The sequence below is a fragment of the Rousettus aegyptiacus genome, unplaced genomic scaffold (assembly GCF_014176215.1).
Source record: "Rousettus aegyptiacus isolate mRouAeg1 unplaced genomic scaffold, mRouAeg1.p scaffold_m13_p_5, whole genome shotgun sequence".
In the NCBI taxonomy this organism is placed as follows: domain Eukaryota; kingdom Metazoa; phylum Chordata; class Mammalia; order Chiroptera; family Pteropodidae; genus Rousettus; species Rousettus aegyptiacus.
The window spans coordinates 45,903,099-45,927,842 of NW_023416308.1; the positions used below are offsets into that span (position 1 = coordinate 45,903,099).

At 37.6% G+C, this 24,744-nt stretch overlaps 1 protein-coding gene across 5 annotated transcripts in view; it reads left to right on the forward strand.

Annotated features, from left to right (window-relative positions):
* Positions 1-19,470, forward strand: part of ALG9 (ALG9 alpha-1,2-mannosyltransferase) — a 76,372-nt gene extending 56,902 nt beyond the window's left edge. For all 5 annotated transcript variants that reach the window (XM_036220501.1, XM_036220502.1, XM_036220500.1 and 2 more), the window contains exons 14-15: positions 1,726-1,856; positions 19,228-19,470. In XM_036220501.1, coding sequence (XP_036076394.1) covers positions 1,726-1,856; positions 19,228-19,351 — 255 coding nt within the window. In that variant the 3' untranslated portion in view covers positions 19,352-19,470. The remainder of the gene's footprint in view (positions 1-1,725; positions 1,857-19,227) is intronic.
* Positions 19,471-24,744: the final 5,274 nt, after the last annotated feature.

A 24,744-nucleotide genomic window follows, 5' to 3' on the forward strand; every position in this document is an offset into this window, starting at 1 on the left:
CATCAGTCTCAAGTCCAGGTTGTTACCTGTACTTCTGACCTACTGGCTATAAATCAGACATTCTCATGACCCCCTCCTTAGGTTTGATTAATTTGCTAGAGTAGTTCACAGAACTCAGAAAAACATTTTAATTCACTTAGTAAATTACCAGTTCAGTATTGTAAAAGGATATAACTGAGGAACAACCAGATGGAAGAGAAGGATAGGGCAAGGTTTGGGAAAAGGGTACAGATCTTCCATGCCCTCTTCCAGTATGCCACTCTCCCTGAATCTCCAGGTGTTCGCCAACCCGGAGGCTCTCTGAATCAGTCCTTTTGAGTTTTAATGGAGGCTTCATTACATAGGCATGATGAAATCATTGGCCATTGATCATTCAACTCAATCTCCAGCCTCTCATCTCCAGAGTCCAGGAGTGGGACTGAAAGTTCCAACCTTCTAATCACACGAATTGCTTACCCCTTCATTCTTAGGTGCTTTCCAAAAGTCACTCTATTAACATAAATTCAGTTGTGCTTGAAAAGGGGCTTGTTGTGAATAACAAGATGCCCCTTTCACTTTTATGGCTTTGAAGGAATTTCAGGAACTGAAGACAAAAGGCCGAATATTAAAACAAAAGATGTTCCCATTGCTATTATGGATTAGGAAGTAATGCTTTTGGAAGCTTTGTGTGAATCAGGAACTGTGGACAAAGACCAAACTATATGTTTAGTATAAATTACAATATTGCAGTGATATTTTCCATTTTTGAGTTTTTATTTAACCTCGAAACTTGTATATTGTCTTTATTTTTTATTTTAAAAAAGTTAAAACTTTTTTTTTAATTAAAAAGGCTTAAGAACGTTCCCTGTGACTGTTAAATATTCTGATGACTTTGAGATGAAAGAAAGAATGTAATTGTCATTTGAAATGAACTATTCAACTGCAGAAGTATCCTACAGATTTTGTAACATGTTCGGTCCATTGAATTAATCAATTTTGTGAGAAGCACAGTACCAACATGATATTAAGTGAAATGTATTAATATTGTCTTATGAGCACCTGTGATACTCTGTTGTATCTATATTGTGAGCAACTAAACGACTATAGTTTTGCTTGTAGTTATTATATATTTTTCATAATCTCCACTATTGCAGTTCTGATATCTCAGTTTTGTCGATCTTTTGCTGCAGGAGCAGTTCCTATGTCACTGTTGATTCTGTTGAATTTTTGAAGGAGACGATATGCATGATATTTGTGTACCATTTGTGAGGTGTAGGGTTACCTCACATGGCTCTGTCAGCAGACAGGGCTTCCTCACATATTAGCATGTGTGTCTAGTCATGCCCTTTTAATCGCTGGAGTCAAAGAAGCCATAGATTGGAAGGAAGCGATAGTGAGTAGAAGACGATAGTTTTTTGAGTAGGTTGTGGGTTCACACTGGCTTCAGAAGTGTCTGTAAGGCTAGAGGGACTTAATACCCAAACTAGAGTCAGAACTTCCAAAGCTTAACATACATATTTGGCTGGGGAAGAGCATGTCTCCCACTTACCCCCAGGAACCTAAATAAATACCCCAGCACCCAATATTCTTATCTGAGTGGAGAAAGCACAGATAATATCTTCTGAGGACTAGGGTTTTTGTGCTTCTAAATCCTATGGGAATGCTTAGGGTTGCAACTGATGTTCCTTACTTTGAAAGGACCTTCGCAATTACTGGTGATAAAGAGTTGGCCTTTCTCCATTGCAGATTGACATCGGTAAATGCCACTATTTAGTGGATTTGGAAACCATGAGAGAAACATCCCGGGAGCCAAAATATTCATCCAATAGAGAAGAATGGATCAGCTTGGCCTACAGACCATTCCTTGATGCTTCTAGGTATGTGGCTACAATCCTAAGAAAATGTACTAGGCTTAGTAAGGGTAAAAATCAGAATCTAGGATTGAATAACTTCCAGTCCTGGGCTGACTCTAGTAGCCATCATTTTATTGTATTTTTATTTAGGCTCAAACACATCTTTTATCCTTCTTCAGTTTTCTGAGAAATCTTAAGGAGGGCTCTCTTTTTCTAGGCACCAGAATGCAAAGTATATTCGAGTATCATCCAAATAAAAGAATCTAAGTAAAACAGATAGATCCACTGAAGAAAATGCAAATAAGTGTTTGACATTGATTATTTTTGGCAACCAACTTCAGCTGTCTTAGCTAAGAGTATTCTAAAATTGCTAAGAAGATTGACTATGTACTTTAAGGAGCTAGACATTCATATCCATTGTTTTGGGGCTCAAGGCTCAGTCAGGGATGGGATAGGCCTTACTAGATTTTAAGTAGAGAGACCAAATAGACCAGGTCTTGAGAGGCAGGTCTGGGACTCAGAAACAGAAGAAAATGTTTTCAGGAGAAGGGAGTAGTCGGCAGCTGCTGATAAATCAAGTAAGATGATGAAAAACAACTGTCCATTGGATTTGGCACCAATAAAAGCAAGTTTTTGGAGTGGTGGGGACATAGGGACTTGAGATTAGAGAGGTTAAAGCAAAAACAAAAGGACATGAATTGGAGAAGGCAAATATAGATAAGTCTTTTGAAGAGTTTAACAATAAAGAGAAACAGAAATAGGGCTATAACGGGGGGGGGGCAGGGAAAGTGATGACTAGAATAGATATTTGCCTTTAAAATTTTTTTTATAGTAGCATATATATGTAACATAAAATTCAGTGATATTAATTACATTTACACTCTTGTACACCATTACCATTATCTTTTTTTAAATTGAGATATAATTGACATATAACATCGTGTAAGTTTAAGGAGTTCATGTTGATTTGATATATTTATATATTGACATACGATTACTATAGTAGCATGAGCTAACATGTCACATATTTATCATTTTTTTTTGTCTCGAGAATACCATTACCTATTTCTAAAACTTTTCCATCACCCCAGACTGTTTCCTCGCTCATTTTTTCTCTTATTTTTTTTAAGATGAGGAAAATAACAGTCATGTTTATATACTGACGGAAATGATCTCTTATAGAGCTGAAAACTGATCATATAGAAGAAAGGAAAGAATTTTTGGGGCAATGCCCTGAATTAGGTGAGAGGAGATGCAGAAGTAGATAAAGGGTACGTTTTAGACATACAGATCCTCTCTGGACAGCACTGTCCAATGGAGCTTCCTGCAGTGGTGGAGATATTCTATATCTGTACTGTTCAATATAGGTGTCGTAAGCCACTTGTAGCTATTAAGCATTTGAAATGTGACTAGTAAAACTGAGAAACTGAACTTTTAATTTTATTTAATCTCAATTTAAATAGCCACACATAGCTACTAGACAGAGCATTAATGTAACAGGCAGCAGATAGATATAGTGATAAGAATCTGGAAGTTCTCTTCTGATGGCCTCAGTTTTCTCAGTGAAGTAGGAAGTAGGATTATCAGACAGTAAGGGAGAATAGGGCATGATGTATTAGAGATTTGAGGAGAGAGAAAGTGTGAAATAATTGAGGAGAGTAGGAGACAAAAGAAAATTGAGAAATATAGTATAATTGGAGGACAGGATCAAGAACTCACTTGAGTTTTAAGTGGGGCCAGTGTGGTTGCTTTTTCTTTCTTCAGCTATTTATAGCTGCACTAGTGAATAACAAGTGAATTAAAAAAAAAACTTCATTGAAGTATAATTTATATAGCATAAAATTTACCTATTTTAAGTATGACAGTCCAGTAATTATTAGCAAATTTACCAAGTTGTGCAACCATCACCACAATTCAATTTTAGAACATTTCCACCACCCTAGTAATTCCCACCCGCAGCTCCAGGGAACCATTCATTTACTTTCTCTTTCTCTTTCTACAGATTTGCCTTCTTTGACCCTTTCATATAAACGGAATCATAATATGTAGGGTTCTGTGTCTGGCTTTTTTCACTTAGCATGGTATTGCGGTTCATTCATATTATAGCATATCAGTGGTTGTCCATTTTTATTGCTGAATACCATTCCGTTGTGTGCGTATACCTATTTTGTTTATCCCTTCACCAGTTGGTAGATGTTTTGGGTTACTCTGAGTAATGCTGCTTTGAATATTCATGTGCCTGATTTGTGTTTTAGGGTTGGATTTAGCCAAAAAAGTTCAAGAAGACATGAAAAGGCAAGGACATTTAGGGCTTATGCAGAAAAGTGGTATAATAATTAATGACCTTGAGTAAGGAAGGAGGAGGAGTTCTTGAAAGGTGGTGGAGTCATGGATGGATTGATAGTCAGAACATTGTCAGAGCTGGAGTTGGAGGAAAGAGCTAGAAAGAGAAGCAGCAGCGAAGGTGTGAAGTTCTCTGCATCACACATGTTCTTTGGTGCCTGGCTTGTTATTTGATGTAGTACTTGGGGTAGGTCTCTTTCATGCCTTCTTTTTTGAGTTGAGAAAACTGTGACAGCATGAGATTTGGGCCTGGAAAGATGTCCAGCTCTGAGGAGATAGCAGATCCCAAACAACCTTCCTGTAAACAAAGGGAAACTTAGTGGTTCATAAATTCTGACTGGTATTTATGATCTAGTACATTGGTCACAGAATAAACTCTGTTTATAGCAAACAGGGCAAGGGAGTAATTTTTTTTTATGGTGACATTAGTATAAGGGAATATTTTTAAGGTGACTGTTTTTTTCTTTTGGTTTTGAAGGGTTGAAATGAGAAAGGTTCCTTATCTTCCCATTTTCCTTTTAGTAGCACAGTAGCACGGCAGCTGGAACACATAAACTGAGAGCCTTTGGGACAAGGAGAAGAAACTTGACACTTGTGTGCTTCTCACTGGAATATTCAAAATCTTTTGAGGGAAGGGCAGAAAGTGTCGGTTGCCTTCCCACCTGCCTTGTGGTGAGCAGAGTGACTGGAGGTGCACATACGGTCACACAAGTAATGTAGTTGAGTATTGCTCCTGCAGGCCCCTCTGTGTTCAGTGTTCTCTTCAGCAAGTGGGAGCAGGTAACACATTGGGAGACCATGAAATGAGTGCCTTTGCCCGGAGAACATTACCCACTGAACATCCTGCTTCCCTAGATTTTAAGGGCAGAAATAAAGCATAACTAGATTAATTTGATAAACATTTATTGAACATCTTCTACATCTAAGACTTTAGGCTGTGCACAGACCAGACCGCTGCCTTGAGGGGTTTACAGTATACATGGGGAGATGTACCATAGTTCAGAGAAGTGCTGTGAGAGCATAGGAGGGAGGGGTTAATTCCAAAAAGGCTAGAGTGGGAAGAACCAAGGAAGATTTCAAGACGAAATGCCATCTGAAGACCGCATTGGTGATAGTGTGGGAGGTGGACTGGAAGGAGGGAAAGTCGGAGGTGTAGAAACAAGTTAGGAAGCTATTCTGGCTGACTAGATGAAGGGTAATGAAGGAGTGACCGCAACTGAAAGTAGAGGGGTAGACTCGGGAGTCATTGTTTCAGAGAAAGATCAGGCCAAATTTTAGATTCTAGAAGCCCACGACTTTCCCCAGTGGCTTGTGTCAGGCTTTTTAAGATTTTCCTTTGTGTTAGAAATACAGTGCTTGTCATTATTATGACTTGCTTTCTCCAGCTGGGCTGGTCCCTGCCTAGAAACCTTTTTGCAAGTTGAGCAGAGCTTCCTAGAGACCAGACTCTAAGTTTACTTCATTGTATGGTCCTGTCTCTCCTGTCGGTCCCTCTGCTACTCCATTTCCCATTAGCCCACCAAGCACACCTCCAGTGTAGGTGGAGGGAAGGAGGAGGTTGTTGGGGAGTGCTTTCAGAGGTTTCTCATTTCCCATAAATTGTACTAATTTCCCATAAATTGGCATTCTTTTCGTGATCGTAGGCTGAGAAGGAAAGAAATCAGTTGGTTTAAGAACTGAAAATGTGCAGTTCACTTGAAGGTGTGCAAAGTGTAGTGAAAAGAGTGTAGAGTCAGAATACATGTGCATTTAATCTCGACTACATGCTGGTTGTTCCTCTCTGATTCTCAAATTTCCATATCAGTAAAACAGATAATAATATTTTATCTACTATATTGGTATGTTGTAAGGATTAAATAAGAACAGAAATATGAAAGTGTTTTTCAATTCTAAAGCACTGTGTAAATGTCAGGCCTTTCAATTAATTAGCAGGCTGCCTTGATTTCTAATATTATGCTGATTTTCTTCACATTTCTCTTCATAGTATATATTAATATAACTACAGAAATCACGTGATCCTACAGCCGAGTTTGCCACAGCGGTTTATAACTGTCAGCACCGTGACATCTCATGTTGCTGATTTTGGGCCAGTTAAGTTATACTGCTGTCAGAGGTTGTGCACCTCGGTGCTGTCACTCTCAGGTGATACATGAAATGCTCTTGGGAGCTTGGTCCTTGAATGCCTCTGAGCCTATTCACTAAAGCTGTTCCATTCCCTCTGTCTTCTTGAAACAAGGTTTTTCTATTTTAGCAATTTATATAAGAAGGAGAAATAATAGTACCCTCCACAGGTAATGGTCACTTGTTTTAGATCCTAGATTGGATGGGGATGCAGGCCTAGCCAAACTAGCTCTCTCTGAGGAGGTTTTAATAAGCCTGTGACATACTGCCTCATGACCTTTTTAGAAATGTAAGCAGGTTAATTTCTCATATGTGTAAGTCTCTAAAATTTAAATCCACTTTCTTTATAGTTCACTTTGAAATCATTTTTTTTCCCCATATCCATCTGTCTGTCCATCTGACATCCATTCAGCAGATATTTTTTGAACGCTGAAAGGCACTGTGATAGATCTTAGGTATATAGAGATGAATAGTACACCAAACTCCCTGTCCTGTTGGACCTTCCAGCATATTGAGGAGGCTGATATTAAACAAAAACAAAGACTTAAACATTAAAATATGTTTAATAAAATAATGTTAATAAAAATATTAATGTTTATTAATAATGTTAATAAAAATATCAAACAAAAAATCAATATATAATTAGAACTGTGTCAAGTACTTTAAAGGAAAAGTACTGGGTGCTATGAGAAAAGGAGTTAGCAGCGGGAGGTACCCGGAGTCGTCTTGTTATGTCCACAAGCCAGCTGGTTAGGCTGGTTTGGAAATAGGAAAATATTTATTGAATAGCTATTATGTCCTTGTCACAGAGCTAGAATATGGGAGGGGTGTAAAAGAAGTAATTAGATACAGATTTTGCCCTTGAATAACTTACAACTTTGGTAGTTACACATATGAAAACAACTTGAAAAGAGTATTAAAATCTCAGGAGGTACAAAGTTATGTGCTAGAAGGTCAAAGAAAGGAGAGATTTGGAGGTTAGAGTATACTGAGAAGGAGGAGGTGTTGAGCTGAGGCTTAAAGGAAAAGGATTTGTACCAGTCAGTGGTAAAGAGAGTAAAATCTCCTTAATTCAAGGAGGAGAAATCATTTGAGCACAAATTGAAAGGTAAAAAGAAATCTGTTTAATGAAGGGCCTGGAGGTCAATAAAGAAAAGTTTGATTTACCTCTTTGGCTGATCTAAATTTACCTTTAGGTTAAGTGATCTATAGTATATCATCTAAACCAGAATGCTTTCGAAAGTCAAATGGCCCTGCCCTGGAGAAATTGAGATATGTAGTCATCCTCCTTTAATATGATCCGAATACAGGGGCTTGTCCTAAAATGCAGGACAGGAGAATGGAGCATGTAAATAGAGTTCCTTTGACCCACAGTCCATGTTTACCATGTGGATTTGTTCATTGTTTACTTATTTGATTTCATTTGCTGGCATTCTTTGGTCATTTTTTCATTACAGATCCATTCTGCTATCTAAAAGGGAAGCAATCAGAATAGTTTGATGACAGTACTGGCACTTAAAAAATCATGCTCTGAGTGTGTATGTCAGTGGAGACTCAACTCAAAAGGGAAGAGTATTAGAGCATTATTGTGATTGGTGCAAAGGGAGGAATTCTGAATATCTATGAATATGCGAATAGGTTCTTTTCTGTTGAAATTGTTGAAAGATAAGCAAGGTCTTTACTGTTGGACCACTGGAGAAGGATTCACTAAATGGGGCTAAATGTTGTTAGCTTGTCTGCAAGAGTGACAGCCCAGATGTTCATCCATTCTTTTCTTAGTAGGCTGCTTCTCTGCTTTATCAGAGTACTAGAGGCCCCAGATCCCATTAGTTTGAGAGAGGGTGCAGGCACAGAAATCTTAATAACCATTTTCTAGTCACACCTTGCACATACCTGGTACCATAGCTGCAATCTCTACTCCCTGAGTTTGACATGTCTGTATCCGACTAATTTTACAAAGGTTTATCAAACTCCCAGAATATGGGGTCTATATACTAGTTAACAATATTACATTTTAAACCAAACACATTTGTCACCCTATGGCCATCTCATATTATACACTTTCTAAAATAAGAAAAAAATTTTTTTTCTCTCTGAAGGATGATATAATTGCTACTTGTATAAAATAGTTCGAAAAGTGGGTGGATTAAATGCCTACTCTTAGAGCCCCTAGAGAGGAGTGAAGGAGAGAGTGTTGCAATAAATTACTAGCTCAATGGTGGGTTCCTTTCTAAGTGTGGATAGAATGTTTGACTGTGGGAGTCTGGTGGGAAATGCCTCTCCAGGATGTTGAGTTGGCCTCCTGAGCAACAGGGCCCGTTTGTAGCTTTGGAAACAAGTTGGGAGGCGCTGTCACTTCTTTGCACAGCCGCTTTCCACCCACTCCATCCTCCTTCTTTATATGTCCCTTTTGTCTCGCTCACTTTGCTTTCACCTTTGGTTTTTGGATTATGAGATTTTATTTGTCCCTATTTTGGAGCAGATGATCCTCATATAACTGAATTTTATGATTGCCTGATTTGGGGCTTGAGATCATTTGAGCAGATTTAAATAGGGCAGGATTTCAAAGTCCTGACAATTTATGAGAGTAGATACAAATAAGGACTTAGAAGTTAACACCTTTGGCTGGTATGGTTGTAGAAGGACTTTTTCTAGTCAGAGGACAGAAGCAAGCTGGGGACTGAGCTGACAGCCTCAGCTGCTCGTGTTCTTTCAGTGCCCAGCACAGGATCCTCAGTGGCCACTGAGCTTTAGCTGCTGTGGAAATTTTTTTACTGAGACTGTGACTCTACTTTTAGCCTCCAAAGACGTGAATCTAGCAGCTATGAGGCCTAAAGAATCTTTGGCACCTGTATCCATTTTGGTCCTTCGTGGCAGTCTGGCTGATAGCAGCCACTGTGTCCCCAGCCCCCAACCCAACATAAGCAAAACTATTTATTTCTGGAAGATGATAAGAAGACCATTGGAGTAATCACTGTAAAGGGCAAATTAGATGGAAGCTCTTGTTCTAATTATTGCTGTATAACAAATAATCCCAAAGTTAGTGATATAAAACAACAATCATTTATTATTTTCTCTCATGGTTCTAGGGGTTGATTGAGCTCAGATAGGTAGTTCTTCAGCTACTCAGGTTTCTTATGCATTGGCCATCAGATGGTGGATGGGATTGGAGGCTCTCGAAGGCTTTTCACATGTCTATCTGTTCGCTAGATCTCAGCTGGGGCTGTCAGCCAAAACACCTGCATGTGGTTTCTCCGTGTGGTCTGAGCTTCCTCACAGCATGATGCTGGCTTCCAGGAGCTAGTATCTCAAGAGCTATGTATATTTTATGACCTAGCCTTAGGTTCACACAGTAATGTTCCTGCCTTGCTAGCCACTCAAATAGCCCCTGTTCAAGGGGAGAGGAATTAGACTTTTCCTGGTGGTGTGAGGAGCATCAGAGAATTTATAGACATGTTTTAAAACCATCACAGCTCTTTTGATGCCATGCTTTATTCAAATTGGATAATTTTTGAAATTTTTCTTTTTCAAGATTTCTCATGAAAGACATATGGCACACAAAATAGTCCAGCAGGCTGTTTCCATCTGTAGCTTCTTACTACCCAGGTGGAAGGGGAGACTACACCCCATGGCAGAGTTTGGTTGCAGGCCAATAGTTTGACATGCTTCAGATGGTATTTGACTCCTTTGGGTAGACTCAGTTCACCCTCCTAACCAGTATTTGAAGTGCTCTTGTCTTTCTCTACACATCAATCATGGTGGCGTCTCCAGGTCCTTTACCTGTGCCAAGAATACTGACTGTATTTAGTAAGAAAGAAGAAATCAGAGTTTCTCTACTTTTTAATTCTTTATCAGTTCATTATTCTCATGTACTTTTTGTTTCTTTATCAGTTTTTGGCCTTTTCTTTTTTTCCTTTCCGCCAGATACTTTCCTGGGACTCTTCATCTGGCAGAGTTACCCCCAGGCTAGATTCGGCTTCAAAACACATTGATGTTTTGCTCATTGTATTCTTCCACTGCTTAATCATTAAGATCTGCTGACATTTTAAGAATAATAAACCTTTTTTGTTTTTCTGAAGCTCAGAGAGTCTGTCATCCATTGTTGTAAAATTAGTTCTGTAGAAAGAGACTATGTACAGACCATCTGTGCTCCAAGTTCACACTACAGAGACCCTCGGTTTTGAAGAGTTTATACAGTGCTTTAGGATTGCCACTGCTTTTAGCTTGCTTAGACCAAGAAGCTGGCATCATCACAGGTCTTTGTTTTAAGTTCTGTGAGACTTAGAACCACATTTCTTGTTGATTTGCTACAACAACTAGCATGTAGTCAGGTCTCAAAAAATATTTATTGATAATCTGATGTATTTCACATCCTCAAAACTGAATTTATGCCAGGGTAAAAGGAAAAAGAAAAAGAAAGGTAAAATACGGATTTCTTCAGAAACTTCTGATGCCCATATTTAGTAAAATAAAGATTGTCAAGTTACTTTTTAAGATATACTCATTGTTTATGTCACCTCTGTAGAACTTGCCAGAATCATCTACCAGATGCGGCCTCCCATTCTACCTATAATTTGTCACATAGAGGCATAGCCCAAGTGAGGGCCCAAAGAATAGAGGCAAACACCTTAAACACTGTTCAGTATCTTCTCCACAGGAATGGTGGCAGAGCATATTATACCTTCATTTCCCCATCAGATGGGGAAAGTAAAAACACGTGAAGAGCATTTCCCAAGCAGCCTTGGTGGGACCGAAGGTCAGAAAACAGCCAGTTGCCTAATAGCAGTTCTTTCTCAATTCCCTCATGAATTTTGGCTAAAGGTGGCTGGTCAGGAGGTTATGATGTTGTCAGGTGATTGATCCAGGGCCATGAATCAGTAAAGTGATTCAGTTCGTAAACCAGTCGTGCGGTGCTATGATTCCACTTTGTGCTTCAGCAAACTTCCAAATCATTACACAGTATGTATCTTTGGACGTTGCTACCAAATAGTCAGAACTGTGTCAATCAAATGTCAAGGGTCTGTTGGGCATGCCTGCCAAAAATAAAGTGTCATTTTGGTCACATGGGTAATGATGATTGAGCAAATTCTGTGTAAACTGAAACCTGGAGGTTGCTTGACCTTTTGCATTAATATTTTCTTTGCTAATAGGGATGCCCTCCACATGTCACTTGTGACCTAACATCTCATAGTCCACTGCAGCTTCCCCCTCCCCCCACCATATGCTATAGACTCCTACTTTGCTTTGATGGCTTTAGGACTGAATTTGGAGGGTGGGAGGGGGAGAAGAGGAAGAAGAGCTTCATGTTATTTTTGATATTTCCTTTTCCTTGTGGATGACGAATATCACCAGAAGTGAGAGAGGTAAACTAATACTCTGAGTATTTACTCTAAGTAAGAGTTAAAGCATAGTCATTCATTCATTCACAGACTGTTTCTTGAGCAATTTTTGTGTCACTGCTCTAAAAGTTGGAGATATGGCAGTTTTAGACAGGTAAAACTCTGTCTTTAGCGGACTGACATTCCATTAGAACATAACATATAGCAAGGAACTCCTATGTCCATTTCTCTTTTGTGTTATGAGTGTCACTTGTGTATTCCTTATTGACTGTTGGAGTAGCATCACTCACCCCTCTTCTGGCTAAAGAATATTAAGGACAGTCACATTTTTGCTGCATACCAGCTTTTTGAGCTGTTCTTAAATTGCTTGATATGGCACTATAGTTTGACTATGACTAGGATTAAATCTTGAGGGAATTCTGATATTCTCTTTAGAACTAAAGATTGCCGTGAAAGTCCAATTTTGTGCTGAAGGTTGTAAAAAGTCTGTCAGCTGAAATGTGAACTAAGTGCAAGAGAGGGAGAGGGGACTAGTTTAAAAAAGAGAGAACTAGCAATCAGCTTAGACTACAGGTTCACAGGAATATTAATGTTTGAATGGGTGGGTGGATGAATGGATGAATGGATACACTGATGGATAAAAACAAAAGAAAACCTGAGTACTTGGATGTTTTCTTTTTAAAATGAAAAATCGACCCAGCATTTCCATTTGTGCCTGCTGAACTGGCGACATCAGGGACTGGCAGCTTGCCTTCCATTGACGTCAGCAAGAGCAGATTTAAATCTCCACAGCAGAATGCTCCCTAACCCCGATAAATAGGGCTGGTAATTGAATTAGAAAACATTCTGAGCAGTCAGCTAATTATGCTATTCAGGCAATTGCTTTGTCCAGTTCTGTTTCATCCTTGAATTGCTTGAGTGACTTGCTCACTGGGAGAGGAAATATTTCATTTTCCATGATAGAGGCACATATTTCAAGTCCCCCTAAATTACGCTGCCTGTGCTTCTCTAGGGCAGTACTTTGGCATTTCACGTTATTGCAGACATTGTTGTATGAGTTTTAATAGGCCTGAGTTTTATTCTAATTTGTGATTCAGTCTGATCTTTGTTTCCATGTATATAAATGTGTGCATACACATGTTATTCCAATGCTTAACTGCTCTTTTCAAAGGCAAATAACCAATTTTATTTTCCTTTTTCCAGCAATAATACAGTATTACATTTTAAAAGGCCCTAGTCACGTTTAACATAATAAAGCTATTGATGGTAAAGAAATTAACCTAGAAGAGCAGCTATAGTGTTAGAAATGAAGAATTCAACCCAACTTGTTCTTTTGGTTAAAAAAAAAAATCAGACTCTCTCCATCCCAGCTCAGTGGTGTGTATATTAACTATTTCCTCACTTCATCTTCTAGAAGAAATTAGTGGCTTTAGATATTAAAGATGGATAATGCTATTCAAGATTACAAGCAAATCTCTAGGAGAAGAGGAAGTTCATCTTCTAATAAGGATGTTTCTAGTACCAAGCTCTGATGATAAATAGATTCTTCTTAGCTTCTCCTCACATTTTGTCCTCACCTTTTATATAGTTTTGTGTTCAGGGTTAACTGGGAATGCCTCCTTGCTTCCTGAACACATTATCTAGAATTTGATGCTGAATTTCTTATTATACACTGAGGAAGCATGACAGAGTCAGGATGCTTCTTGTATCTCTTGATGTATCCAAGTCAGATCCATGTTTGTTCTTTCCAAGGTGGTTATTCCAAACCACACATTCAGTTGGACTTTGAATTCCTCATTGAGAGTAGGACCCCTCTCTGTCTATCATTGTATATCTGGCACTTAACATTGCTTGACAAGGCGTTCAGTCACCTAAACTGAATTGAATTAAACTCAGATATCATTCATATAAAATTACTCCCTTGCTTTCTTCATCAGTTTTTCCTTCCTTCCCTCCTTCCCTCCTTCCTACCTTCCCACCATACCTCCCTCCCTCCCTTCCAACCATCCATCCATTTCCATCTACCCAATATTTGTTTTTCAGTACTTACTATGTGCCAGACACTATGCTAAAGGGTAAATAAAACAGATTTGGTCCCAGAAATCTGGGGATTGGGGGCAGGGGCAGACAATCAGTAAGTTAACCAACAAATAAATATATAATTACCAATTATGAAGTATAATGAAGAAACACAAAATACACTAATTTTAATAGAAATGGAAATCTGGGGTTTCCTAGGATGGTTGGAAGACCTCTCAAGGGTAATTTTTAGGATAAGGAATAAAAAACAGGATGGATTTAGGAATAATAAATGAGATGGAAAAGTGTTCCTGACAGGGAAAGCATATGCAAAGGCCCTGGGGTAGGAAAGAACTTATAACTTTGAGGCACTGAAAGGAGGCTAATATGGCAAGAGTGTAGTGGGCAAGGAGGAAAATGGAGATGGGACAAGTAAACAAGGGCTAAATTTCCTAGGGCCTTGCAGGCCGTGAGAAAGAATTTGGATTTTATTCCAGTGGTTCTCTAGTTGCTGCTGAGTGAACAGAGAGCATTTAACCTAAGATGCCTGTAGATTTGGTTATGAATGGGCAAGTTGCTCTCTTGCTTAGCGTACCTTTGAATGTTGGATAGATAAAATAAAATAATGTAGTAAATGCTTCTTCCACACCTATGCAATCCTAAGTGTCCTCTGTTTTGAATGTGTACATTATCACTTTGAACTTCTGTATCAGCTATTTAGTATTTGGTATTAAGTTATAGTTACATATTATTCATATTCTGTTTCTCTTGACTGGATTATTAGCTCTTTGAGAACAGACACATTTGTGTCTTCAGGGCCAGCATACAAAGTCCTGCACATAGTAAACACATAGGGTTTTTTGTTTGTTTGTTTTAAGGATTTGAGATTTCCTTCACTTAAAAATTTCTCTACTGGTTTTTAAAAATAATTATAATAATATATTTCACCTACTTTTGTATATGTTTGGAATTTTTTGTTGTAACAAATGGAAAGCAAAGTAGGTTGTAAAAAAATAAGCAGTGTGGTATAAAGTACAAAATAAAACTCCTCTGCTCTATCTTAGGGACTGCATAGTTTTTAATTGATACTGCTAAAATTGCCTCTGTCTTTGCAGTTTTCCACTTCCAATGGCAATATTTGTTCCCTAATTTCTCACCAGCATTTGATGCTATCAGACCTTTTAAGTTTTCCAAACCTGATTATTGAAATATTATATCTAGATGTAATTTTCCTGGTTACTGGTAATAGTGGACATTATTTCATATGTTTATTGGCCATTTACGTTCCTTTTCTCTGTTCATATCCTTTTTCATTTTTTTTTTTTTTGAGTTGTTGTCTTCTTATTGATTACAGGAGCACTTTATATAGTCTAGATGTTAATGCTGTGTTATATATATTGTAAATATTTTGTCCCAGTCTCCTTTATCTTTTTACCTTTTTTCAGTTTGCCTTTTTCATTCAACAATAATGTATAGTGGCCCTTCTTCTATTTCAGGGCAGTCAGTATTTTTGCTGATGCTGTGTACCATGAAGTAGCCCAAGATGGTGTTCTGAAATGATCTTTAGGAACTTTTTGACATTATCTATCAGCATACTGGGAAGAATAGTCATCACTGTTTACTGACTTGGCCCAATAGATACTTTTTGTTTTTTATATTTTTTAAATATTTTATAAAATAAGGATAAAAAGATAGTATTAAAAAATCACTTCATTTGAAATTTTAATAATAATTTAGATGTAGCAACTCCAAATCTTTATTTGTGTTCTTCCGGTTTTGAAATGGACACCTCTGAGTGCAGCTAACTGTTCATCAGCTGTTATGCATGAACCTGGAATGTACCCATCTTGAAAATACCGATTCCTTACTTCAGATCTATCTCTAATAGGTTATAGCTTATTACTGCTAGTTGTTCTTGCACTTACATCATCAAAGTGCAACTTTTGAAACCTTTAATGGTTCATAATTTTTTCAAAGAGAGGACAGCTATCTTTTTTGCTCTGTAATTTGTTTTTTATTTTTAGTTTTATAAACATGAATTAAAGTGATCAATCCATTGAATTTTTTTTCTTTGTCATCTATATTCTTCCAGTCACTTTTGTATATGGAACCTGTCTTATCTAATAAATTCTGACACACAGACATAAAAGATGAAAATATGGTTATATTCCCTTTCAATATAACAGGATGGTGTAGGCTCCTGTTGCAAAATATTGCATGATGAATTCTTTCCTGTTAAGTGACTGACTGAATAAGAATGCCTTATTTCCTTTTTGTTCTTAGAAACATATTGTTCACTCATCAGTTCTTGAGTTTGGGGAAATTCATCTAATATACTGTCATCTAAAGACACACAGTCTGAAATTTTGCTTAGATGATCAATTTTATCATCATCATTAGAGTCTCAATTTCTGCTGTTTGTCTCTTTGCATTTATCTATTTTATCTAATAATTGTGAACTGTCTTTCAATTTTCTTCTCATTGCCATTATGGACAGAAAATGTAAAAATTCTAAATTCTCAACCGTGTTCAATGAAAGTTAAAAGCAGCCTACAAAGATAGTCTCCAGTCTTTTATACCTTATTTAAAGATGATGTAATACTTTGGGAAATGCTGTAAGAAAATTGAAGGATAATATAGTAGTGATTATTTCACTTTTGTATTATTTTTTGGTGATTTCATCATTTTCCTTTTTCTTTCCCTTATTATTCCTTTTCTGTATTATTTTAGTCTTTTTATATAAAAAAGTATAGTTGTAAATAATCCAAGATACAGAAAAAATAAGACCACTAAGAACCTACAATATAGCTTAAATTTATAAAAAAATTACAATGGATCCCTGTAGTAATTACAAGATAGAATGAGCTTTATTCTATTTTTTAAAATAAATATAATTTCTCTTTGTTCTTTAGACTCAAAAAGAATAAAATTATGAAAAAACATCCCTTCCAAAAAGCAAGGAATTGTTCCAAAAAGACAGTTAAAAACTAAATTTGGGCCCAGTTGACCTAATGTTATACCAAGGACTGAGCTGATTGGAAGTATATGCTGACTATATTAATGAATGACTATTGCAGAGTCAACTGGAATGGAAATGACCATTAGTTTTAGCATTTCTTTACCACATTTAAGCTTGCAGGAGTTTGCTCTGGCTTACACCTTTCTGTCCTGACCTTTCCCTTATCTGTACAGCATGGACAGAAAGAATACATTAACTTCTTTTTGACTGAGGCGGGTGCTTCTTCGTCCTGTTCATTTTGTTTGCGAGAACCCTGCTTTATCTCTTGTGTCTCTTTTCTAAGCCTCTTTTCTCTATCAAAGCCCTTGAGCTGTTAGCTTTTTAAGTGAAGTGCGTCTCTGTTGAGCACAGAGCACTGCCAGTGTCCCAATTGGGAAGAATTTCTAAGAGGTGTGTATGCCAAGCACGATATCATTGTGTGCAGGCATTGCAGGAGTCTGCCAAACCCAGGGGTAGGCTGCCAGTACAAATGCCACGTTGATATGACATTTACAAGTTTAGAATCTGGAAAGGGACTGGCAGTGAACACCCTTCAGCTACCTCATTTAGGGTGGCAGTAACTAGGCCAACTTTTGATTTTTAGATTCAGAAATCACAGTCAAGCAGTAATATTTGATATAGAATTTGAAACCACAACTGCCACTTTTTTTAGGAAGTGATGAAGCCTGTTAGCCTGTTCCTGGGATGTAGCATAAACCATAGTAGTTGAGTACAGAATCTAGACTCAAATCTGGATTTAAATGAGGGCTCTGTCACCTATTGCATGACCCTGAGCAAGTTACTTAATCTACATATAAGCCTCAGTTTCCCATCTATAAAATAGGGATAATAACATCACTTTCCTCCTGGGGTTATTGGATGAATTGAATATCTTTAAAAGTGTAAGCACTTTTCCCAGTGCTTGTCCAATGCTAAATATTCAATAAATGTGAAGTATTTTTTATATTCTTCAGAAACTCATAATAAGAAATCAGGTTTCCAGCTGTTCCTATATATTTTTTTAAATTTTATTTTATTAGTTTCAAGTATACAGTACATTGGTTAGACATTTATTTAGTTTATAAAACAATCCCCCTACTTGCTTTTTCTCTCCTCCGGCTCTTCACCTAGTCATTACATTAATGCTAACTGCATTCCCTGTCTCCCTTCTCATGACCGTCTATCAATTAGTAATTTGTACTTCTTTAACCCTTCACCCCATTCTCCCAGCCCTCCTCAACCTCCCTCCCCTCTGTCCATGACCAAATTGTCCTCTATATTTTGAGGCTGTTTTTGATTAGTTTGTTCTTTTTGTTTCTTAGATTCCACATATAAGTAAAATCATACAGTATTGATCTTCGTCTGTCTGGCTTATTTCACTCAGCATAATAACTTCTAGGTCCATCCATGTTGTTGGGAAGAGTAGGATTTCATTTTTTCATGGCTTAGTAATATTCCATTATATATATGAACCATAACTTCTTTATTTAGTCTGTCGGTGGGCTTTTAGGCTGTTTCCATATGCCTGCTATTGTAAATTGTGCTGCCATAAATATTGAGGTGCATAGATCTTTATGAATTATTGTTTTGGTTTTCTTTGGATAAATACCCAGAAGTGCAATTGTCAGCCAAAAGGCATACCCATTTTTAATTTTTTGAGAAACCTCCAGACTGTTTTCCATAGTGGCTGTATCAATTTGCAATCCCATCAACAATGTATGAGGGTTCCTTTTTCTCTGCATCCTTACCAACACTTGTTCTTTGATTTATTGATGATAGCCATTCTGACAGGTGTGAGGTGATAGCTCACTGTGGTTTTAATTTGCATTTCTTTGATGATTAGTGACCTTGAGCATCTTTTCATATGTCTATTGGCCATCTGTATTTTTCCTTTGGAGAAGTTCAGGTCTTCTGCCCATTTTTTAACCGGATTGTTTTTTTGTTGTTGGTTAACTGAAAGAGTTCTTTATATATTTTGGATATCAGCTGTTCCTATATTTTAATTATATCTATATATCTATCTATATCTATATCTATTTATATGTTTATTAAAAATAACCTTCCAGGGACATTCATGACATGAGCTTGTATGTAAGACTCTCTTTGACTTACAAATTGCTGAAACTCTACTCACAGGAAGCCTAAGGCATAGCTTTCTTTACCTCTTGGAGAATTGAGAATTGGATTCAGGATCATTTCAGCATTTGGCATCTCTAGTTTTTTAGATGCAGAAACCATTGGGTATTAAGAATTTATTTCAGTAATAGCAGTCCTTTGATTGGCCTGGAACTTTTTGATGGTATATTCTAATGTAAAGCGAAGACCTAGAGCTATTTTGAAGTATATACTGTGGCTTGATAGCGAGGCTGTCTTTTTGGTGTGGGCAGCAAGGTGTTTGGTTTTGATTAAGTCTTTTATAGTGATGTAGTAGCTAAATTACAGACTTTTCTGTGCTGCTTATATAAAATATAATCCTCACTGTAGCACTTAGCTTATTTCCTTTAATCATTTTCAGTACTGTTAGTAAATTCTCTCAAATGATAAAATCCTGTCTTTTTTTTCTCTCCCTGTTCAGATCTTCAAAGCTGCTGCGGGCATTTTACGTGCCCTTCCTGTCTGATCAGTATACAGTGTATGCAAACTATACCATCCTCAAACCCCGGAAAGCAAAGCAAATCAGGAAGAAAAGTGGAGGTTAGCAAAACATGCCTATGGCCCTAAAGGACAACCATCCTGTTAACCAGAGATTCCATTGACAGGACTCCTCCATGTCATCTCTTGTAACATTTCTAATAAAGGCCATCTGACACAAATGCTGGAACCTGGGTGCTTTGGGCTAGTCAGAACCAATCACATTCACTTCTTGCCCATGTCTCTGTTCTGCATGTAAACTTTCTTCAGCTAGGCCATTGAAGTAGAGAGCATCTTTTGAGCACAGAGCACTGCCAGCGTCTCTAAATGTTCCGGTAGGTATAATGCTCCACATCACACCGTCTTTCTTCTGTTCAGTCATTTACTAGACCAGAGGAGAGAGCAGAACCAACTCACAGGAAGAATTGAAAATCCCTGAACTGGATGGCTGAGTTAAGCTGTTCTCCACACTCTGGTTTGGCATCAAGAACTAGCAAGCCTCTCTCAGGCCATATGGGCTTCTCCACCAAAGCTGTTTGGCAGCTCTTAGCAGACCTTCCTGTTCAAATCCTAGTTCTGAAAATGAGCACAGCCTAGTCGCCAACCTCCCTGTCCTTTTCATGTCTAGCAAGACAGCTTCTTTAAAGTACTTTACAGAACTAGGGCCTGTCCTGCAGATATCTCAGGCAAAAGGCAACTATTTTAGGAACTGTGACATAATTTCACTGCATAAGATGCCTCTTATCTTCATTTTATTTCCTTTACAACAAATTGTAACTATATGGTTTGTTGTTGTTGTTGATGTTGTTTTAGCATGCTGTTTCTTGAATTCAAGACTTCTCTGTATAAAGGTATCAACAGATCAGACTATAATTATATAAGACATATTAGGAGAATATTAATTCTATCAGTTGGTAGATTTGGATGACATCGCATTTTTAAGTAATATATTCTAAAGAAATTGAGAATTTCCCTTTTTTAAACACCCTAGTGAAAAAGACCAGTGTATATTTATAGCACCCATTTTTGAGTCTGTATATTACAAAGCACATTCTGCATGGGGGACTTCTCATCAAATAGGCAATTATAAAGACCTAATTAAAATGTAGTAAGTATTACTTTACATACCTTTACATACAGTATTTCATAGTTTACAAAGCATATTCATGTAATCTCATTTGATCCTCAGTCACAATGTGAGGTAGACAAAACAAGCGGTTTTATCCCCATTTTACAGATGAAGAAACTGAGACTATAGGGGGGAGGTAAAGTGACTTGCCCAAGGTCACACAGCCAGTAAGTAATAGCACTAGAACTAGAACTAGGTTGCCTAACGTCTCACTAGTGCTCTTCTGTATTTCCTCACATGACTATGAAAACATTACTTGAAAGAATGATGAGGTCAGCCAGAGACATGACTGATAATGTAACTTTCTATTTTCAGGAAGAATTTTATCTGCATTTCCTTGAGTTCTCTGGGACCTCTGGTTGTCGGTTAGGCCATCACAGCAGCGCTCTCTGGTATAGTGTGGCTGGCGGCAGGAAAGTAGTGCTCATGTTGAAAGTCATGCTTCTTCGAGGCCCCACAGGATCCAACATCAGTTCCATTTCTGTATTCAGTCTGAGGTCACTGTATAAGTGCCTTATTTCCCTAAGGGTAATTGTGTCTAGTATCTGCAAGTAGGTCGAAGATTCAGAATTTTTCAGAGTTTCCATATTTTATTTTTCAAATAGAAAAGCTTTTTAATAGGAAATGACCCTAAGAAAGGAGAAAATAAACGATAAGGGAAGAAATGGCTAGTCACCATATGGAAAGTCTCCTTTTTGGGATCCCTCTCAAGGAATATCTGGGTTGGGACTGAAGCACTGGAGATGCAATAGGTCTAGACAGTGTAGAATGTTAACGGGAATGAAGGTAAACTAGAATCCTACTTGCTGCTTTAAAGATTTCTGGCAGTTAATTCTCAGTACTTGATACTGTCTTCCAGATATTGGCACATTTCATCCAACTACAGGATAGAGAATTTTCAGTGAGATACCTTGTCATACCTGCATTAATAGTGTACAGTACTGTGGTTAAAACCCTGTACTTTTCACAGAGGTAAATAAGAGAGAGTTCAGTAATGGAGGTCCATGATGAGTGGCTTTTTTTCTAATCAGAGTGGGACAGTGCTGATCTATTTTATCATCTTGCATGTTAAAAAAAGCCTTCTGATCAAGAACTTACTATAATATAGCACAAAAAGTTATTGATCCAGGGATTCCTTGGGAATGTCAGTTCTATCCCTTTTAAAACCTGGTTTTGGTTTTGTCTGTTCTATGCATTATCTTTAGTGAGAGCACAATCAGTTGCACCATGCCAAATGCTACAGGTAAGGGGTAGAAAAATGAATGGTTTTTGTTATGAAGGTGGTTTTTGTGGGATATTATACAATATATTTAAAAATCTCTATCTCGGCAATCCAGGGAGGTTAGTTTTGCCTCAGAAAAAGATCTGGTCAGTGTAGCATTTCTCCTCCAGAGAATCAGTGGTCATCATGAGCTGACTGCTCACTGTGAGGATAAAGTATCCGAGGTATTTATTTCTTCATAGGTTGTTGAGTATCAAGGAATGAAGGACTTCGGATCATTCGTAATAACCTTTGATTATGGAGCCGATTGAAGGAATGAGTGTACTTGGCAATACTAGGGCTCTCTCGTCTCTAGATCTTAAGCAAACTTAACTGAACCCCAGACACCGAATCCCATACTAAACCAGACTGTCTAGTGAACATCTTTTATCAAAGTTTACCTGTCACCTGGTAGGTGTCGTCTGATAAGAAAGAAGACTGGTCAATTTAATCTCTTGGGATAATCACAGAGAATCAAAGCCCATAGTCTTTATCACCTAATTCAAGTTTAGAAACATTGTTGTTTTAAACAAGGTTGTTCTTCATCTCACACATTTATTTGGGTCATTTTTCCTAGCTTGGAATTTTGGGCAAGAACCTTGAATATCCCATGTGATTCTGCAGCATTAGATACGGAGTGACCGTACAGGCAGAACACCGATGGCAATCCTTTCTTGTGGTTTACATTTCATGGGATTTTTTGAAATAACTTACTGTGATTGTGCTGTCTTCTGGCCCAGTGTCAGATAGCCTCTGCTTTTAATTTGGTTAATTTTATTTTCTCTGAAGAGGCAAAAGAGGCACGATTTAATCTTTGTCTCCATAGGCATATTAAAACTCATGTGTTAATTCATTCTTATACTCCTACATTAAATTAAATGCCTTGGGTAAATGGATAAATGGACATGTGCTCAGCTTTAATGGTCTTTGCAAGGGAAGATCAGACATCCGTATGGCATTGTTGGGTTTAAGAAGCTTCTGTTGTTTCAGTAAATCTAAATGAATCTTGCCTTCAAATTTGCTAGTATATATAACCATATGATTCATGCTGCAAATGAAATCAGGAAGCAGTACAGTGCTGAAGCAAGGGTATTGTCCAATTCATTTGTCTTCCTGATCCTTGTGCTTTATTTCATGTGTCCAGTGTTTACATTGCATACTTGTATTTTCTGTGAAAGAAAAAAGTTAAATAAATTTTGGCAGTTTGATTTCCCTTTTCTTAAGGTGATATTTTCTTTGGCTTTTAGCTTTTAAATCTTTCGTGGAGATTAGAAACTGAAGGAGCTCAACTCCTACCATCTACCCCATTCCCACCATTTAGTATATCAACCTACCTTCTTTCTATAGGCCTGGTACCTCAAAATATTTATGCTCACAAATCTAGGAAGAAGCCTTTGGGGAACCCAGCGTGGGTTAATTTTATTTTATGGAAAAACCAAGCATAGTAAGAATTACTCAGTGTGTCAGTGTTGTACCTAAAAGATGGTTTCTGGGTTCATCTTAGGGTTTTAGATTAAGAATCTCCATCATGCGAGCATCTTAATATTCATAGAAATGTAGATCTAGTAATATCTAACATTTAGGTCATTTCCTCCTTTGTCAGGAGTTGTTAGAAGCTATAAAGCTTTTGTAAATGAATTCTTAATATCATTCTTATACCTTGCACCTTATAGCCCATAACTGCGGGTAGCCATCTGGTTTTATACCATTGGTTGTCAGTTTCCTTCCTTTAGGACCCAAAATGCTCATGAAACTTGGTTTGATTCTTTTCCCCCCAAGTTGTTTTAGAGAAAGATCCTTTATTAATAGCATTGTTTTCCCCTGTCTAGAAGGGTCAGCCTCTGTTTGTTACTTATAGGGCCAACTTGAATCTCTCTTCTAAGAAGCCTTTCTAGACTTCAGATCTCTGTGATCACGTCCTCTCCTTAACCCTTTGAGTACCTAGTATCTGTACTAATGGCATAGAACCTTAACATGTAAACCTTGTAAACCTGTCTCTCAAGAGTATTGCACATCTAAGGGCAAAGACTATGTCATTCTTCTGTGTCTTCCCAGTGTTCAACACAGTTGCCTAAGTATGTTGGTTCTGTACACATTTATTGAAAATGAAGAAAGAAAAGTAAAAAGAAACCTGCAACTAATATCCAGCTGCTGCTTTCAGTTTGGCAGATTTCTAATTAACAGAAAATACAGAAAGTCGTGAATCCTATAATACTCAAAGGATGATTTGGAAGATGCGAGTGAGGTTTGATATTGTTTGTGTATATTCTAGGAATTCTGAATTTTACAGGTTTTCACACAAAGGCAGATTCCCCAGAATTTAAAAAGAAAGATTGGGCACCTTTACTGAAAGTTTCTATTATTGATTTCAGAGGGCCAGACTTACCCCAGGAGACCACCTGAATGATTTGAGCCAGAAACCCTGTCCTCTAGGTATGAGGAGATGCTCTGATCCTACCAACCACATGCCTTGCCAGGAAGAGGAAATCTGATTGCAAGATGACTTTGTAGGGATACATTCAAATTCAATAATATCAATTGGCAAGTGATTTTTTTTTAAACTGAAAGCTGTTTTTTTCTCTCCACCTATGAAGTTCAACGTAGACCTGACATTGAAACAAATTGTAACCAACAGATTTGCTAAATGAAATGAAAGAAGTTCAGATAGGGATGTGAGATTACATACATAATCATAGTGACACAGACAGACTGGGAACTCCTATTGTAGCTTCTTAGAATAAATAATTGTGATTAACAATTGGGCTAAATAGCATTTTACTTGTGAGCATTTTTTTTTTTTAAGTTAAACAAATTTTAAGAGAGAGCTTCATAAGACATTTCAAGATGGTAGGATTTTTTGGTTTTGATTTTGCTTCTAGTTTCTGGGCTGCATGTTCTGTCCTTACGTGCCTGGAAATAAAAGTATGAACCAGGGAACTCCTGATGGTCTTAACAGCAAAGGGATTCTGTAAGTTAAACTTCTGACAACAGTATTTTAAAGACCTACAATCACAGATTCCGGCCATTACCTGCCTTACAAGCATTCTCTTTGACCTTCATTTGCTTGCAGA